Raw genomic sequence first — 19,003 nt, 5'->3', positions numbered from 1 at the left:
TCACACTCACAAAACAACACATATATAAAATAACAAATGTAAGTCTGTGTGTGTTTGCAGGTTCTCCTTTGCGACAGACATCGCTCGTGGCATGTCGTACCTGCATCAGTTTAAGATCTGCCACGGGCGGCTGAAATCACCCAACTGCGTGATCGACGACCGCTGGGTCTGTAAGATCACAGGTACTGTCATACTGCTCAAACTCACCTGTGCCGTATGTAACACACCTATGCAGCCTGTAACTCACCTGTGCCATCTGTAACACTTGTGTGCTGTCTGTAACACACCTGTGCCGTCTGTAACTCACCTGTGCTGTCTGTAACACTTGTGTGCTGTCTGTAACACACCTGTGCCGTCTGTAACTCACCTGTGCCGTCTGTAACTCACCTGTGCCGTCTGTAACACACCTGTGCCGTCTGTAACTCACCTGTGCTGTCTGTAACTCACATGTGCTGTCTGTAACACACCTGTGCCGTCTGAAACACACCTGTGCTGTCTGTAACTCACATGTGCTGTCTGTAACACACCTGTGCCGTCTGTAACACACCTGTGCTGTCTGTAACTCACATGTGCTGTCTGTAACACACCTGTGCCGTCTGTAACACACCTGTGCCGTCTGAAACTCACCTGTGCCGTCTGTAACACACCTGTGCTGTCTGTAACTCACATGTGCTGTCTGTAACTCACATGTGCTGTCTGTAACACACCTGTGCCGTCTGTAACACACCTGTGCCGTCTGTAACACACCTGTGCCGTCTGTAACACACCTGTGCTGTCTGTAACTCACATGTGCTGTCTGTAACACACCTGTGCCGTCTGTAACACACCTGTGCCGTCTGTAACTCACCTGTGCCGTCTGTAACACACCTGTGCCGTCTGTAACACACCTGTGCTGTCTGTTACTCACATGTGCTGTCTGTAACACTTGTGTGCTGTCTGTAACTCACCTGTGCTGTCTGTAACACACCTGTGCTGTCTGTAACACACCTGTGCCGTCTGTAACACACCTGTGCTGTCTGTTACTCACATGTGCTGTCTGTAACACTTGTGTGCTGTCTGTAACTCACCTGTGCTGTCTGTAACACACCTGTGCTGTCTGTAACTCACCTGTGCCGTCTGTAACACTCCTGTGCTGTCTGTAACTCACCTGTGCTGTCTGTAACACACCTGTGCTGTCTGTAACACACCTGTGCCGTCTGTAACTCACCTGTGCCGTCTGTACACACTGCCGTCTGTAACACACCTGTGCCGTCTGTAACACACCTGTGCTGTCTGTAACACACCTGTGCTGTCTGTAACACACCTGTGCCGTCTGTAACTCACCTGTGCTGTCTGTAACACACCTGTGCTGTCTGTACACACTGCCGTCTGTAACACACCTGTGCCGTCTGTAACTCACCTGTGCTGTCTGTAACTCACATGTGCTGTCTGTAACACACCTGTGCCGTCTGTAACACACCTGTGCTGTCTGTAACTCACATGTGCTGTCTGTAACACACCTGTGCCGTCTGTAACACACCTGTGCTGTCTGTAACTCACATGTGCCGTCTGTAACACACCTGTGCCGTCTGTAACACACCTGTGCCGTCTGTAACTCCCCTGTGCCGTCTGTAACACACCTGTGCCGTCTGTAACACACCTGTGCTGTCTGTAACACTCCTGTGCTGTCTGTAACACTTGTGTGCTGTCTGTAACTCACCTGTGCCGTCTGTAACACTCCTGTGCTGTCTGTAACTCACATGTGCCGTCTGAAACTCACCTCTGCCGTCTGTAACTCACCTGTGCCGTCTGTAACACACCTGTGCCGTCTGTAACACACCTCTGCCGTCTGTAACTCACCTGTGCTGTCTGTAACACACCTGTGCTGTCTGTAACACACCTGTGCCGTCTGTAACTCACCTGTGCTGTCTGTAACTCACCTGTGCTGTCTGTAACACACCGTTGCTGTCTGTAACTCACCTGTGCAGCCTGTAACTCACCTGTGCCATCTGTAACACACCTCTGCCGTCTGTAACACACCTGTGCTGTCTGTAACTCACCTGTGCCGTCTGTAACTCACCTGTGCTGTCTGTAACACACCTGTGCTGTCTGTAACACACCTGTGCTGTCTGTAACACACCTATGCCGTCTGTAACTCACCTGTGCTGTCTGTAACACACCTGTGCTGTCTGTAACACACCTGTGCCGTCTGTAACACACCTGTGCCGTCTGTAACACACCTGTGCCGTCTGTAACTCACCTGTGCCATCTGTACACACTGCCGTCTGTAACTCACCTGTGCCGTCTGTAACTCACCTGTGCTGTCTGTAACACACCTGTGCTGTCTGTAACACACCTCTGCCGTCTGTAACTCACCTGTGCCGTCTGTAACACACCTCTGCCGTCTGTAACTCACCTGTGCCGTCTGTAACTCACCTGTGCTGTCTGTAACACACCTGTGCTGTCTGTAACACACCGTTGCTGTCTGTAACTCACCTGTGCAGCCTGTAACTCACCTGTGCCATCTGTAACACACCTCTGCCGTCTGTAACACACCTGTGCTGTCTGTAACTCACCTGTGCTGTCTGTAATTCACCTCTGCCGTCTGTAACACACCTGTGCCACCTGTAACACTCCTGTGCTGTCTGTAACACACCTGTGCCGTCTGTAACTCACCTGTGCTGTCTGTAACTCACCTCTGCCGTCTGTAACACACCTGTGCCACCTGTAACACTCCCGTGCCGTCTGTAACACACCTGTGCCACCTGTAACACTCCTGTGCCGTCTGTAACACACCTGTGCCATCTGTAACACTCCCCTGCCGTCTGTAACACACCTGTGCCGTCTGTAACACACCTGTGCCGTCTGTAACACACCTGTGCCGTCTGTAACTCACCTGTGCCGTCTATAACACACCTCTGCCGTCTGTAACACACCTGTGCCACCGTCTGTAACACACCTGTGCCACCGTCTGTAACTCACCTGTGCCGTCTGTAACACACCTGTGCCATCTGTAACTCACCTGTGCCGTCTGTAACACACCTGTGCTGTCTGTAACTCACCTGTGCAGCCTGTAACTCACCTGTGCCATCTGTAACACACCTGTGCTGTCTGTAACTCACCTGTGCAGCCTGTAACTCACCTGTGCTTTGAGCAGATTACTGTCTGTGGGTTTTCCGGCGCGAGGACTGCGCTGAGCCGCTCACCACGTACCAGCAGAGACTGAAGGAGGTTTACACTCCACCTGAAGCCCAGAGCGGCAGCCAGGAGCCCACGCTGGCCGGAGACGTGTTCAGGTAAACACACATCCTTCAAACTCACACACACAGTATCATAATGGATTTTCATTGTTTTTCATTTGCAGCTATTCAATAATCTTATTGGAGATTGCGACCCGGAATGATCCAGTGCCGGTGAGCATGTGTGTAAATGTCTGTCATGATTATTGACTGATCGTCTGATCCCAGCTATTGACAAATAACATGTGTGTCTGTGTGTGTGTGTTTGTGTGTGGGTGTCAGGTGGATGACGGCTCTCTGGAGTGTGGCTGGTGTCCTACGCTGCCGGAGCTGATTTCGGGGAAAGCTGACAGCACTTGCCCCTGCCCTGCTGAATACGCTGAGGTGTGTGTGAACTTGTACGAGTCTCATGAAAACATTCACCCCAAAACAAAAGAAAAAATATATTACTTCAAGAAAATGAAGACTAATTTTTGGGACTTTTAAACTTTTAACAGTTTCTGTAACAAGAACAAATGTGGGTGGGGCTTGATTTTGTCTGTTGGGAATTGATTGGATGGTGGTGGTTTGCTATTGGTGGATCTCATGTGAGTGACAGGTTGCCCCGCCCACATCATCAGAGAAGAGAAGTCACTGTTATTCTAATTCAAGATTACCAGGAACATGAATTTAACGCAATAATGATGTGCACCGATAAATCATTTATATATATATTCAGCAACTCTGATTCACCGTCGACAAATGAGCTCATTAAAATCACACTGTTATGATAGTTTGATTATAAAGTATATTTGAGACTATAAACTATATAGATCTGACTATGTGAGATTATAGTTTGAATGAATCTGTATTCTTTGCACGACACATTGACATTACAGCACAGAACGGCTCTATTCCTGAACATTGTATAAGCATTAGTTTCATGTGTCACTGAACGGTAGAGAGACTCTCGGGAGCATAAACGACACATGCTTTTGATTTTCCCGGGAAAAACAACCTGAGTCCTTCATATACAAATCAGAATACAGGCTTTGTACAGTAAGGTCTCGTTTTTGAATTTTCGTTACAAGCTGTTCACACACTGGCAATAAAAAAGCGATTAATACATGAAAATTCTTATGTATAACCTTTTTAAAAATCAAGCGTATGTAAACTTATTTTTACTTTCTCTCTCTCTGTTTCTCCTCCTTTCATCCTGTTTTCATGCTCAGCTGATTCGTCGATGCCGTGCTCATAACGCCGCCCACCGGCCCACCTTTGAGCAGATCCGCAAGTTTGTCAACAAAATCAACCCACATAAAGTCAGTCCTGTCGACATGATGATGGAGCTGGTCAGTCCACACACACACACACACACACACACACACACACACACACACACACACACACACACACACACACACACACTCTCTCTCTGTCTCTCTCACACACACACTCACACTCTCTCTCTGTCTCTCTCACACACACACACACACACTCTCTCACACACACACATACTTTTTCACACACACACACACACACACACACACACACACACACACACACACACACACACACACACACACACACACACACACACACACAAACCCTCCCCCCCCCCTCTCTCTCTCTCTCTCTCTCTCTCACACACACATACAAACATAACCTTTACAGAAACCTGTGCAAATAATTTATAAACCTAATGTTACCCAAGTGTAAATTGTTCTTATTAGTCATTCGTCAATATATTATATTATATAAGTGAGTACATTTGGCCCTCATAAGTAGAGCTGAACGTACATAAAATGTCCTTACAATAATAACAAACCTGTGTGTGTGTGTAGATGGAGAAGTACAGTAAACATCTGGAGGTTCTGGTTGGTGAACGAACGCAAGATCTGATGCTGGAGAAACAGAAGACCGACAGACTGCTTTACAGTAAACTAACACTAATGTTACTAATAGTGTATGTCACGTGAGGTCAAACACACAATATCACAAAATACCAAGAGATGTGTGACGGACCGGAACAATTCAATAACAGCATCAATGTTGCAAAGGTAATCAATTCAGTTTCAGTTGTAACAGCGTGTCCTAACCAGAGCGATGCGATAAGATTACAGCGACAAGCAGTTTGTCTGTCCATCCCAGATGCGACGCAACTACAGTACAAGACTCAACACAATCAATCCAAAATCACAGCCAATCAGAAGAGAGTGTGGGCGGAGTCTCTCTGCAAGCGCACTGCACTCACAACCAAATGAATCCAAAATCACAGCCAATCAGAAGAGAGTGTGGGTGGAGTCTCTCTGCAAGCGCACTGCACTCATAACCAAATCAGTCCAAAATCACAGCCAATCAGAAGTGTGGGTGGAGTCTCTCTGCAAGCGCACTGCACTCATAACCAAATCAATCTAAAATCACAGCCAATCAGAAGAGAGTGTGGGCGGAGTCTCTCTGCAAGCGCACTGCACTCACAACCAAATCAATCCAAAATCACAGCCAATCAGAAGAGAGTGTGGGTGGAGTCTCTCTGCAAGCGCACTGCACTCATAACCAAATCAGTCCAAAATCACAGCCAATCAGAAGTGTGGGTGGAGTATCTCTGCAAGCGCACTGCACTCATAACTAAATCAATTTAAAATCACAGCCAATCAGAAGAGAGTGGGCGGAGTCAAAAAACTGTCAGTGCAGTTAAATCGATAACATTCCTCAATATTATTGTCTTTAAACCCTGATCCTAATCCTAAAACTTTACAGTATCATAACGCCAGTGAGATCATGAGTGTTTCAGTGTTGTACGTCAGAGTGTTTCTGAGTTTTACAGCAGGTGAGTGTGTGTGTGTGTGTGTTTCAGGTATGCTGCCTAAACAAGTGGCTGATGACCTGCGACAGGGAAAACCGATGCAAGCCCAGAGTTATGTCAGCGCCACCGTGTTCTTCAGGTAAACACTCACACACACACTCTCTCTCACACACACACACACATTCTCAGACACATACAAAAACACACACACACTGTTACATGTCAGTTTGTGTTTTGGACTTTCTGTTTGCATTTGTTACGTTTCCCGCCACTCCTTTGTTTCCGTAGTCACCATCATCATTAGTTCATTTGGTTCAGCTGTGTGTAATTAATTATCTTGTTATTGTTCTTTGAACACATTCCCTGTGTTCTCCCTCAGTCTCTGTCGATTCTCATTGATGTTTGGTTGTGTTTTCCTCCAGTGTTTCTCCTAGTTCTCCTAAAATACTGCTCATTGTTAGTTCATGTTTGCTACTAATGCATTAACTAATGGGACCTTATTTTAAAGTGCAACTAATTATTTTTAATCAAACTTGACTAACTCAAACTCTGACTGTTTTGTGTCTTCCCTTGGTTTTCTCAGTGATATTGTGGGATTCACTCAGTTGTCCAGCACTAGCACTCCTTACCAGGTGGTCGACTTCCTCAACAAACTCTACACCACCTTTGACGAGATCATCGACAACTATGATGTTTATAAAGTGGAAACCATCGGCGATGCATGTATGTCATCAGCCAATCATAATTACTGACAAGGAGCCGCTCGTTAATGAAACTGATCATTTCAAACAGAGGTTCAGAATGAGGGTTGAAAATAAGTTATTCTGCATATATATATATATATATATATGCAAGAAACAACTATAATACTATTATATATCTTTTTTGTGTGTGTGTGTGTGCAAACTTTCATTATCACTTTCTTTCTTTTGTGGAACATAAAAGATATTTTGAAAAATGTCTTTTTGTCCATACAGTAAAGGTCAATGGGGTCCAATCTTTTTTGGTTCCCAGCCAATAGCAACACGAGGAGGGACAGTAAATTATCAGTTTTGGCTAGTTTCTTTCCCAGTAGTTAATACCTTCCTAGAGACACCCCAGGTGAATACTTCACCAGTTGATTGATTACATTGATAATTGCAAACATTTTTTGTATTACAAGTTTTCTATGAACTAATTTGCATACATTTGTAGAACACAAAGAAATCTGAACATTTGATGAAGTCAGGTTCAAAATTCTTGTTTTATTTTTTCAGAGGGGATTTTGGATTTCTCTGTATCACTTCATAAATCAGAAAATACTGTCAACAGCCAAACATTTTCACAATTTTTTAGGAATAAAATGTAGTATAAAATCAGGAAAATTATATATGGACAAATCTCTCAGTAAAAACCTTCAGAATATAGATGAGAATAAAACTGTAAAGTGTGGTGTGTGTAAAGCTACTGAAGTGGAGATTTCTGTCTCATTGTAGGAGGAAAAATTCGTTTTGAGAAAACGGCATTTAAAGATATATAGTGTCATCTACAGATGCAAATAGATAAAGTGCTCTAAAAGAAGTGTATTATTTTGGGTGTTTTCTTTCCACTAGTCTGAAAAAACACTTTATGAAAAGCCCAAAATCTCAAAATTGACAAATGCATGAAAAAACACTGTTTTTGCCTGAAGTGTCTCGCCTTAAAGGGGTGGTTGATTATGATTTGACTTTTCTAACTTTAGTTAGTGTGTAATGTTGCTGTTTGAGCATAAACAACATCTGCAAAGTTACAACGCTCAAAGTTCAGAGCAAAGGGAGATATTTGCTTTTAAAGAAATCGCTTTTTAAGGACTACAACAAACGGCTGGTAGAGACTACACCACATTCCTCCCGGGTTAACCCTAAAATTTACATTAACCCTAGGTTAGTGACCGCACCAACCCTAAAATTTACATTAACCCCGGGTTAGTGACATCACAAACCCTAAAATTTACATTAACCCCGGGTTAGTGACATCACCAACCCTAAAATTTACATAAACCCGGGTTAGTGACATCACAAACCCTAAAATTTACATAAACCTCGGGTTAGTGACATCACCAACCCTAAAATTTACATAAACCCGGGTTAGTGACATCACCAACCCTAAAATTTACATAAACCCTGCCCAGAACACGCAGAGCATGTTGAGAAGAGGAAGAGTTGTTGTAGTCGAGCACATTTGTGAGTTCAAGCTCAAGTGGCCGCATCCGTCTTTTCACATGCAATACAGTTCGTAACACAAATGCAATAGCATGTCACTGTATGCATCTTACATCAGTTCCCACATGAGCCATTTATAGATTATCATGACAGAATATGCTAATCAAAGACCTGAAGATAGTTAACTCCACATCAGCAACATTCATTCATCAACTAACCATTCAGAAACGTTGTGTTGCTTCCACATGTCGTCACTTCTTGAGTCTCTCCATCTTTGTCTCCGGTTTGAACATAAAAGGCAGAACAGTTTCTGACATTTCAGTGCGTGTCACGAAACGACGCGTTGTTCACCCTCAAAAAGGGACAATTTTGACATGCTGTAAAAAAACATCTGTGGGGTATTTTGAGCTAAAACTTCACATACACACTCTGGGGACATCAGAGACTTATTGTACATCTTGTGAAAAAGGGGAATAATACCACCCCTTTACTATGAGTGTAAATGAATATAGTTTCTGAATGAGGTTTGTTGATTCAGTGAGTGTTTGTGTGCTGCAGATATGGTGGTGTCCGGTGTCCCGAGCGAGAACGGGATCCTGCACGCGTCTGAGATCGCCAGCATGGCTCTGGACCTGGTGTCCGTGTGCAAGACCTTCAGGATCCCTCACAGACCGCAAACACAACTCCAGATCCGCGCTGGAATACACTCAGGTCCACAGTAAACCTGCAATCTATAGGGGCTTTCGCACTGGAGGATCCTTTTCATAGTTCCTAGAACTATTGGCGGAAGTTACCGGATTTTGGAGTGTTCGCACCGCAGGAACAAGGAACGATTTTAGTTCAAGGAACTCCTTTTGGAGGAACTGATTTACTCCTCCTTCAGAGTCGGTCTAAACCAGCGCTATAGGAACTACAGTGACGTTAGTGTTCGCTGATTGGCCGAACGCACGCGAAACACCAGCATCTGCCATTTTAAAAAAGGCAGTGTAAACACACAGATTATAGCCTATATATTTACTCCACAAACTAACTCTATGAACATGTAAAACAGTGATAGATGGACCTCTTAAACTTTACACTAAATAAAATACAACCTTTGATTTTAATAATGTACAAGTAAATGTTGAAATTAATATTAACTAAGATTAATAAATGCTGTATAAGTGCAGTTCATTCTTAGTTCATGCTAACTACTGTAGTTAACCAATGAACCTTATTGTAAAGTGTTACCAATTTATGTATTTGAATTGCATATTTCCATTTATTTGTTTTAGTTTTGGCACAAACAAACTAATACACTCAATGTGTTGCATATTTAAAGTCATACATAAATGAAAAATGTAATCGTACTAATAAACAATAACCAGCTTTATATACTGATCATCAATAAATCGAATGTGTTTTAATCTCATACATTTTAAGAACGTTGCTTGTTCTAAAGCTAGTCACATTTTACCATGTCCATAATTTTAAAATAAAATGTAAATATTAATGATTATTTAAATAAAATCAAATAGATGCATCTATATAATAATAATAAACTATACTATTTCCAGTTATGTATGACTGACATATATGCTTTGCATTAAGTGTATTGGGTTATATTAAAACTGTTTAAACCAGATGGATGGGTATTTTATATGCAATATAATAAATCTTAAATTTAAGCTCAACTATTTTGACTGCATGAATCCTCCACGCTACAAGCCTTTACATCTAAACATATACGTTTTATAACTGCAATTCATGAAAATACAAAAATAAAAACTAATTCAACATATTTTTTAAGAGCTATAATCCACTAGTCAACATTTGAAGGGGTTAAGAAAGTTCATCAAAGTTGTCCTGAGACAAGAACGGGTATTGTTCAATATTCACGTATAACTTTGATGAAAGGTTTTGATCCACTTCAAATGTTGACTAGTATCTGAATGAAGCCAGAAATAACTCACAGCTCAGTTGTTGATGAGTTTGTGAGTCTGGCTTCATCTGGATCTCTCTGATGCCGTCTTCAGGTCCAGTTGTAGCAGGAGTTGTGGGAACTAAGATGCCGAGATATTGTCTGTTTGGAGACACGGTGAACACAGCGTCCCGTATGGAGTCCACCAGCGAAGGTGAGAAACACATCAGGTCACGAAATGCCGTTTCAGCAGCAGAAAGTTCAGTTTTATTTTGCATGCCAGACAAGTAATTTGGCAATGTCACTTTGTAAAGAAAGACCACGTGCCTGCACACATATATATTCAAACATGCATACCTTTCGACTGAACACATAATACGCATGTGCACTAGGGGTGGGCGATACTGCAAAATTCAGCATCGATCTGATACCAAGTAAACACAGGGCCAGTATCGCCGATATCGATACCAATACTTTTTAATTTTAAAAGCATGCACATGAACTTACATGCACTATTCTGTGCTAGAGTGTGTCATGATTTATGAGGTGAATGCATCATTAATATGAATACATTTTCATGACCACTAAATATTTTGTGATTTGTGCTCTCAACTCGCCTGTAATTATTAGTCAGTGACTTTTCCCAAACTACCTTAATTATAGTAAATGCACTATTGTACACTAGCCTACTGTTCAAAAGTTTGGGGTCTGTGAGATTTTTAATTCTCTTCTGCATTTATTTGATCAAAAAATACAGTAAAAACTAATATTATTACAATTTAACATAGGCTATCTGATTTCTATGTCATAGTAAAGTGTAATTTATTCCTGTGATCAAAGCTGAACTTTTAGCATCATTACTCCAGTCTTCATGATCCTTCATGATGAGAATTCATTTTAATATGCCGATTTGCTGTTGAAAACCGTTTCATATTTTTGTGGAAACCATGATACATTTTATGCAGAATTAGTTGATGAACAAAGTTGAAAGTTGAATTTTTTTTAACAAGTGTAAACCCTTGACTGTCACTTTTGATCAATTTAACGCATCGATCCTTGTTGAATAAAAATATTAATTTCATTAAAAAAATCTTACTGACGTCAACATTTTGAACCGTTATGTACTTTTAGTTTATTGAGAAATAACTCCCGATTGTTTCTCTGTCATCGAAGTAAGGCTTCGTTTCCCAAGATTAGCATTAAACTGTCACGATTTTCTCCAGAGTGGCTTCAGAGTGGTTCATTTATATATATAAATGAACTAAATTGTAACTTTTTAACAACAAAAATGAACCATCACTGAACTTACTTAAGCTGGACTGTGATGCTATTTTCTTCTAGAAACAAACTCAACAGAGTTTGACATTATTTTCCTGTTATCTCTGTACAGCTGTGCTGTATAAATAAATGTGACTTGACAGCTATAATTTAATGCAGATGTTCACATTTGTACTCCTCATCGAAAATATACATAAATGCGGTGTTGCATCTTTAATATTGGGTTTGTCTGTAGCGCTGAAGATCCAGTGCAGCTCCAGTGTGTTTTACTTGCTGGAGGAGATCGGCGGATACACACTCACCTGCAGAGGTGTGTTACAGGTCAAGGTGAGACACACTCCTGTTCTAACGCCACACTCACTAGAAGTGCATTCTTGTACTGAATTTAATAAGCTTTTCTGTTTAATGTAATAATTAAGCTTTTGTTTTTGTTGGAGAAAATGCTGGTAACACTTTATTTTACAGTGTCCTTGTTGCATGTACTTACCATAGTAATAACAGTAAATTATGCATAATTACATGAACTAACCCTCAACCAAACCCTAATCCTACCCTAACCCTATAGTAAGTACATGTAGTTGCTTAATATTACTCAGTACTTAAATATATAATTACACTGTAACAATGACACCTTAAAATAAAGTGTAACCAAAATGCTTTAATTGAATATTTTATTTATTATGGATTGCATTAGTAAACAATCATCACTGATTTTTTTCTTGTGTATGAAAACCGTCAGTAATTATGTTTGCCACTGCACCAAATTGTTATAAATCAAACAAAACCTCACAGGCTTCATAATTCTCAATATCACCACATAACAAATTATTACATCAAATTAATTCATTAAATTAATATTAATAACGAATAGGCTAGCTAATAATAATATTGCCCAGCTCTATGTTTAAAGTTGGATATATATATAGTACATCCAATTTTAGCGATGTAAAGCAATATATGCTATATAGCAAATCTCTGCTTAATTGTTTATAATATTTTAAAATGTAACTATATTACCGGTTTGATGTTATCTGCTAAATGCAACCTAATGCGTGGAGGTATTTAGATATTATAAAGATTAGCATCATGGTATTCTGTGAAGCTGCTTTAAATAGTTGTATTTGAAACATTGCATACATTGTATTTAAACCTTTGTAACACTGTATTTGAAACATTGTAGCATTGTTTTTGAAACATGTTCACAATGTTTAAAATGTTACATTGTTTTTAAAATACGTTTACAATGTTTCAAATACATTGTGAAAATTGGAACATTGTAATTGAAACATTGTAATGTTGTATTTGAAACAAGTAACAATGTTTGCAATATTTCAGATATTTCAAATACAACGTGAGTGTTTCAAATACAGTATTGCAATGCATACAATGTTTCAAATACAATGTTTACATAGTTACAGTATTTCAAAGGTTTACAATGTTCAAATACATGTTTTCAGTGTTAATGTTTCAAATACATTGTAATAATCGTAACATCGTAAACATTATATTAAAACATTGTAACATTGTGTTTAAAACATTGTGAGCCTTGTAACATTGTAACTGTAAACACTATCTGAAACATTGTAACATTGAATTTAAAACATGTTGCAATGTTCACAATGTTTCAAATGTTTACAATGTTTCAAGTACACTGTAAAAATTGTAACGTTGTAATTGAAACGTAACATTGTATTTGAAACATTGTAACATTGTATATGAAACATGTTACAACGTTACATGTTTACAATATTTACATAATTACAGTTTCAAACAATTTAACATGGTAACCTATGAAACATTGTATTTGAAACATTGTGAACATTGGAACATGTTCCAAATTAAATGTTACAATGTTTCAAATACAGCGTTTACAGTTAAAATTTTTACAAGGCTCACAATGTTTCAAACACATTGTAAAAATCATAACATTGTAAACATTAAATTTAAAAACATTTTAACATTGTGTTTGAAACAGTGTGACCTTGTAAAGAATTGTAACTGTAAACACTGTATTTTAAACATTGTAACATTTAATTTGGAAAATGTTGCAGTTCACAATGTTTCAAATACAATGTTTCAAATAAGTTACCATGTTAAATTGTTTCAATTACAATGTTTACAATGTTTCAAAAACACTATAACAATTTTAACATTGTAATTGAAACATTGTAACATTGTATATGAAACGTTACGTTTCAAATATTTTGTAAAATATCGTAACACTGTAAACATTGTGTATTGTGAAAAGCGCTATACAAATAAACTTGACTTGTGTTTTCTCAGGGTAAAGGTGACATGGTGACGTACTGGCTGGAAGGGAAACACTCTTCAGCTCCCAGTAAAGATGCCAAGAAAGTCTTGACGCCTCAGGAGCTTGAGAGACCCGTGAGCGTCCCAGAACTACAGAAAGAGGATTACACCAGTATCCCAGGAGTCCTCAGCAGCTCTGACAGCACTGGCCTCCTGTGTGACGCAAACTGACACTCATATGCATGAACACTTCTTCTTTTAATTCATTTTTTTTCACACTTCTGTACTTTAGCAGCAGAAAAGGTTCTAAATAGAATCATAAAGGGTTCTATCAGGCGCTTATATATAGAACCTTTTATGGGTTCCCATTAGGCATGTGCCGGTATTCGGTAATGCGATAAATCGCGGTAATGAATATGCACGATATTGTTATCGTGGGCACTTCAAAATACCGTGAAAAATAATAGATCAGAATTTATAGAACGCGCATTAGCTTATTTTCCATCAACCGCTTAAACAAACAATGCGTATGCTGCGCGAAACACGTGCGCACTCTGATGTAAACAATCCCCACATGTAGCACAGTGTGCATGCGGCGCAGTGCGCACTCTAGTCTAATGTAAACAATCCTCACATGGAGAAGAAGCATGGCGGAAGGAGGAACGCTGCCGACGATTTATCCCCCTTCTAAAAGCAGAGCTGTCAATGCGCATTCAGCGTGAGACTCACGCAATTTACACTTTTCAAACGCTCTCGCGCCACATGCAGTATCTCACGCAGAGAAAAATCGCGGAGCAAAGAGGACACGGAGACCGACAGACTAGACAGAGCAGGTTATTATGGTATGAAAACAATTCTCAGCTCTCATGTTCTGTCCATTTTATTACAAAATTCAGACAATAAATACTGTTTTGGTGCTTGTAAATGTGACTTGACACAGATCACTGTAGCGCCTCAGTTCAAGTAAACCGATCATCTGTTACTTTTTATTTAAAGATACAGTAGGCTACAACTTACCGAAAGGTATATATGCCTCATACATAATATCGATCATTCAGTGTTTTTCAACCACGGAAAGAGGTCAATAAAACTGCAGGTGAACAATTATGTCACAGAACGTTACATTTACCTCAGGAAAGCCATTTAATGACCAACACGTTAGTTGACTAGAAAAAAAATAGCTATAGAGAGGAGTATTTTGCTAAATATGTGCACTATATTACATTTGTATTATATTTTTACTTGTGTCATAATTGTTATTATAATGAAACCAAATTATATTTAATTTAATTAGTTAATTTTTAACCTTTAATAATACCAGCTCTCTGTATGTTTACAGCATTATGTGAGATATATTTTTTCTTGAGAAAAATTAACGTCTATCTACTGTAGCCTACCTAATATTTATCCAAAAAGTCAATACTGAATCAAGATTGAAATCAAATCCCAAGAATTGAAAGCGTGAAAATTGTGTAAAATTCTATTTAGTTACCAAATGTTTTGACAATCACTATTGTAATGCAAGTAGTTTTTTTTCTACACCCCCCCCCCCCACCAATCCATCCATTTCTCTTGAGCAATTAAAATATCGTGATAATACCGTATACCGTGGTAAAAGCTCAATCAATTAATCGCAGCATGAAAAGTTGATACCGGCACATGCCTAGTTCCCATCAGGGCATCATTTTATGGATTTAGTTTTAATTCATTCATTTTGATTTATGTTTCATTTGAATAATTTTTTTATGAATTAAGCAGCTCGTAAACATACTTTATCACTAAAAAACAATTAAAATAACCGGTTAAACATGAAAGTGTTATTCTAAGTCATTTCTCCTTATATAGAATATTTTTGGCATAATCACTCGTATTTTAAAATTGAGTCAAGAACCCTAAAGTTCTAAATAGAACCTTTGTTTTCATGAACACACTTCTGTAGTTTAGCAACAGGAAGTCTGTCCTCAGAAGAAAAGGTTCTAAATAGAATCATAAAGGGTTCTATCAGGCGCTTACATATAGAACCTTTTATGGGTTCCCATCAGGGCATCATTTTATGGATTTAGTTTTAATTCATTCATTTTAATAATTTTTAAATTAACATACTTTATCACAAGAAAACAATTGAAATAACATGAAAGTAAAAATTTACATGAAAGTGTTTTTGGCATAAAGAGTATTTTAAAATTGATTCAAGAATCCTAGAGTTCTATATAGAACCTTTGTATTTAAGAGTAAATATAGAGTTAGAGGTTTGTGTCCTGTTTTATCATTAATGACAGTAAAATACTTCAATATAGAAATGAACTGTAGTTTAGCTGATGTTTATTATTGATTAGACTTTAATAACTCAGCATTTTTCTTCTGTATTTTCTCGTTTGATCAGTCAGTGTTTGTAGCATCAGAACAATTGCGAAATATTCAATAATCGTAGTGAAGTACTTGTATATTTATTAATAATAATAAAAAACAAATGCCCATAATGATGGTGATATCCCAGTGATAGGTGAAATTTATTTTCATGTCATTTTATATTATGAAACTCAGTTTGAGCTTAGTAAGATTTTGTGCTTTTAAAGAAATTAATATTTTTATTCAGAGTAAAGGATGCATCAAAAGTGACAGTAAAGACATTCATAATCTTACAAAATATTTATATTTCAAATAAATGCTGTTTAAACTTTCCATTCATCAAAGAACCCTGAAAAATAAAATGTATCATGGTTTCCACAAAACAAATCATTGATAATAATCATAAATGTTTCTTGATCATCATATTGGAGTGATTTGTGAAGGATCATGTGACACTGAAGACTGGAGTAATGATGCTGAAAATTCAGCTTTGATCACAGGAATAAATTACTTTACTATATATTCACATAGAAAACAGATGATTTAAATTGTAATATTATTTTACAATTTTTACAGTATTTTCTATCAAATTAATGATAATTAATGGTCTTGGTGAGCAGAAGAGACTCTTTCAAAAACATTAAAATCTTACTGACCCCAAACTTTTGAATCTGGATCCTTCAATTCTGGATAACTTTAGACCTATCTCTAAACTTCCCTTTTTATCGAAAATCTTGGTTTTGTATCAACTTTAATCATTTTTAGATGATTGTAGTATTTATGAAAAACCCCAGTCTGGGTTTAAGCCCCGTCACAGAACCGAAACTGCACTGTTAAGAGTTTTTAACGATCTTCGAGGGGCTGTTTACAACTGGCCACTTCATGCGTGTTCTGTGATGGGATAGCTATCTGATCGTGAGAAGACCAGATGTAAATGCCCTCCGAAACGCATTCGAGACGGATTTGAATCCGATCTCTCAAACCACTTCAGGAGGAGGTCTGGGCCGCATTTCAGACGAAACTGGACAAGTGTAAATGCATCTGGTTGTTGAAACCACATATGTAAATTTTACTCCTCCCAGAAATGCTAATAAATAAGCGTGTGAGAGCGTGTGTTAGGCTATATGTCATGTTATAGCCAGATATGAAGCCGCTACTGCAACACGCATCACCGCAGACGAGCAGCTGAGCATCTATTCATTAAGCCAACGTGCAAACTATCGGAGATCAAAGTGAAAGTAAGTCGCAGACGCTTAACACACAATCATCATCATTAAAAGTAAAGAAATGAAATGATCTTCCAGGGCTGTTGCCGCTCTCTCTTATTGCGCTCTTTGATTTAGAAATTTTAGCTGATGATCAATAAAATGCCTCTCATATCTGTTGCTTTCGGTGACGTGAACTCTATTAAATCTGCATATAGCGCGGGAATTGAAGATCGGATTTAAATCCGTTTAGCAAAAACACATTTATGTGACCAGGTGTAAATAGATAAATCAGATAGCTATCCGATCTGAGAAAACGCATTAAGTGGCCAGGTGTAAACAGCCCGCTAGCTGTTGACTCGGGTAACTCTACTGTATTAGTGCTTTTGGATTTGACTGCGGCCTTTGACACGCTCAACCACTCGATCCTTTTATCCCGACTTGAACAGTGTGTTGGCATAAAGGACTCAGCCCTTAGATGGTTCCAATCGTACTTGACAGATAGGAGTTTTTCTGTTCACCTCTGTGAATTTTCTTCATCTGCTGCTCCTCTTACTTGTTGCCGTCCCCCGAGGGTCCATATTGGGACCCATGCTGTTTTCGTTGTACATGCTGCCCTTGGGGTCCATTTAAAAAATATATATATCCCCTTCCATTGTTATGCGGATGATGTACAAATCTATTTGCCCGTCAAAACAAATGACAAAGTTTCAATTCAGCCATTGCTTACCTGCCTGAGAGATTTAAAGATATGGATGGATAAGGAATTTCTCTGTCTAAATGAAAATAAGACTGAGGTTGTTGTATTTGGTTGTCCTGGGGATTTAAGTGCCTGTGTAGACGTTCTTGGTTTAGGTTCACACTTTCGTCCATTTACCAAGAATCTCGTGTGATATTTGACAGTGCTTTTAAATTTTAAAATCAGATTAGTTCTGTTGTAAAAGCCAGTTTCTTCCAGCTGAGACTGTTGGCTAAAACCCTACCTGCCGCGCAAGGATTTTGAAAGATGAATCCATGCTTTTATTATGTCTAGACTAGACTATTGTAATTCTTTATATGTTGGATTGGATCAGTCATCTCTTCATTGTCTACAGTTAGTCCAGAATGCAGCAGCTCGGCGCCTAACTCTGGGACTAAAAAGCGTGAGCACATTAGCCTCGCTCCGCTGGCTTCTGTCCATTTCAGGATTGATTTGAAGATTTTATTGCTTGTTTTTAAGATTTTGAATGGGTTGGCTCTCTTATTTATCAGAGCTTTTACACGTCCGCTCTCCTGTCAAAGCACTGAGGTTGTCCAATCAGATGTTCCTCGATCTAGGTTAAAAAATAAAGGTGAGCGAGCCTTCTCAGTGGCTGGTCCTAATCTCTGGAAAAGTCTACCAGTTCATATAAGAACAGTTTTTAAGTCGTTGCTTAGACCCACCTGTATTCCTTAGCTTTCATTTCGAGTTGAGTTTTGCTACTGTGACATTCTCTACTGTTTGTTTTTGTACAGTATATTTGTGTGTATCCTGACATTGTTAAGCACTTTAGTCAACTGTGGTTGTTTTTAAATGTGCTATACAAATAAATTTGAACTTGAACTTAAACTTAAACATTTTATATTCACATATATTATAAATGAAGGCATGGTGAAGAGAGGGATACACAGCATCTGGGTTACAGAGAGAGAATATGGACTCAGGTGTTGATCTGAATGAGAACCTCTTCAGCAAATGACTGTGATGCATGTGTTTAATTATCACAGACTGAGAGACAGATAGACAGACAGAAAGAGAGACAGACAGACAGGCTGCTAAGTCCGTCACACATGTCGACTGCAGCTGATGCAGATTCACA

The 19,003-nt window shown here is 39.0% G+C and overlaps 1 protein-coding gene across 1 annotated transcript in view; it reads left to right on the top strand.

Annotated features, from left to right (window-relative positions):
* LOC308703262 (atrial natriuretic peptide receptor 2) overlaps positions 1-13,842 on the top strand; it is a gene marked incomplete at both ends in the record, with an annotated part of 22,295 nt that extends 8,453 nt beyond the window's left edge. The window contains 12 exons of the mRNA XM_081386583.1: positions 61-182; positions 3,137-3,275; positions 3,344-3,392; positions 3,501-3,602; positions 4,430-4,549; positions 5,042-5,135; positions 6,055-6,142; positions 6,587-6,726; positions 8,742-8,894; positions 10,199-10,297; positions 11,597-11,688; positions 13,645-13,842. Coding sequence (XP_081242709.1) covers positions 61-182; positions 3,137-3,275; positions 3,344-3,392; positions 3,501-3,602; positions 4,430-4,549; positions 5,042-5,135; positions 6,055-6,142; positions 6,587-6,726; positions 8,742-8,894; positions 10,199-10,297; positions 11,597-11,688; positions 13,645-13,842 — 1,396 coding nt within the window. The remainder of the gene's footprint in view (positions 1-60; positions 183-3,136; positions 3,276-3,343; positions 3,393-3,500; positions 3,603-4,429; positions 4,550-5,041; positions 5,136-6,054; positions 6,143-6,586; positions 6,727-8,741; positions 8,895-10,198; positions 10,298-11,596; positions 11,689-13,644) is intronic.
* Positions 13,843-19,003: the final 5,161 nt, after the last annotated feature.

This window comes from Scardinius erythrophthalmus, assembly GCF_964197995.2.
Source record: "Scardinius erythrophthalmus genome assembly, chromosome: 15".
Lineage (NCBI taxonomy): Eukaryota > Metazoa > Chordata > Actinopteri > Cypriniformes > Leuciscidae > Scardinius > Scardinius erythrophthalmus.
The sequence above is the reverse complement of the archived record's forward strand: the minus strand, read 5'-3'. Positions and strand labels throughout refer to the sequence as shown.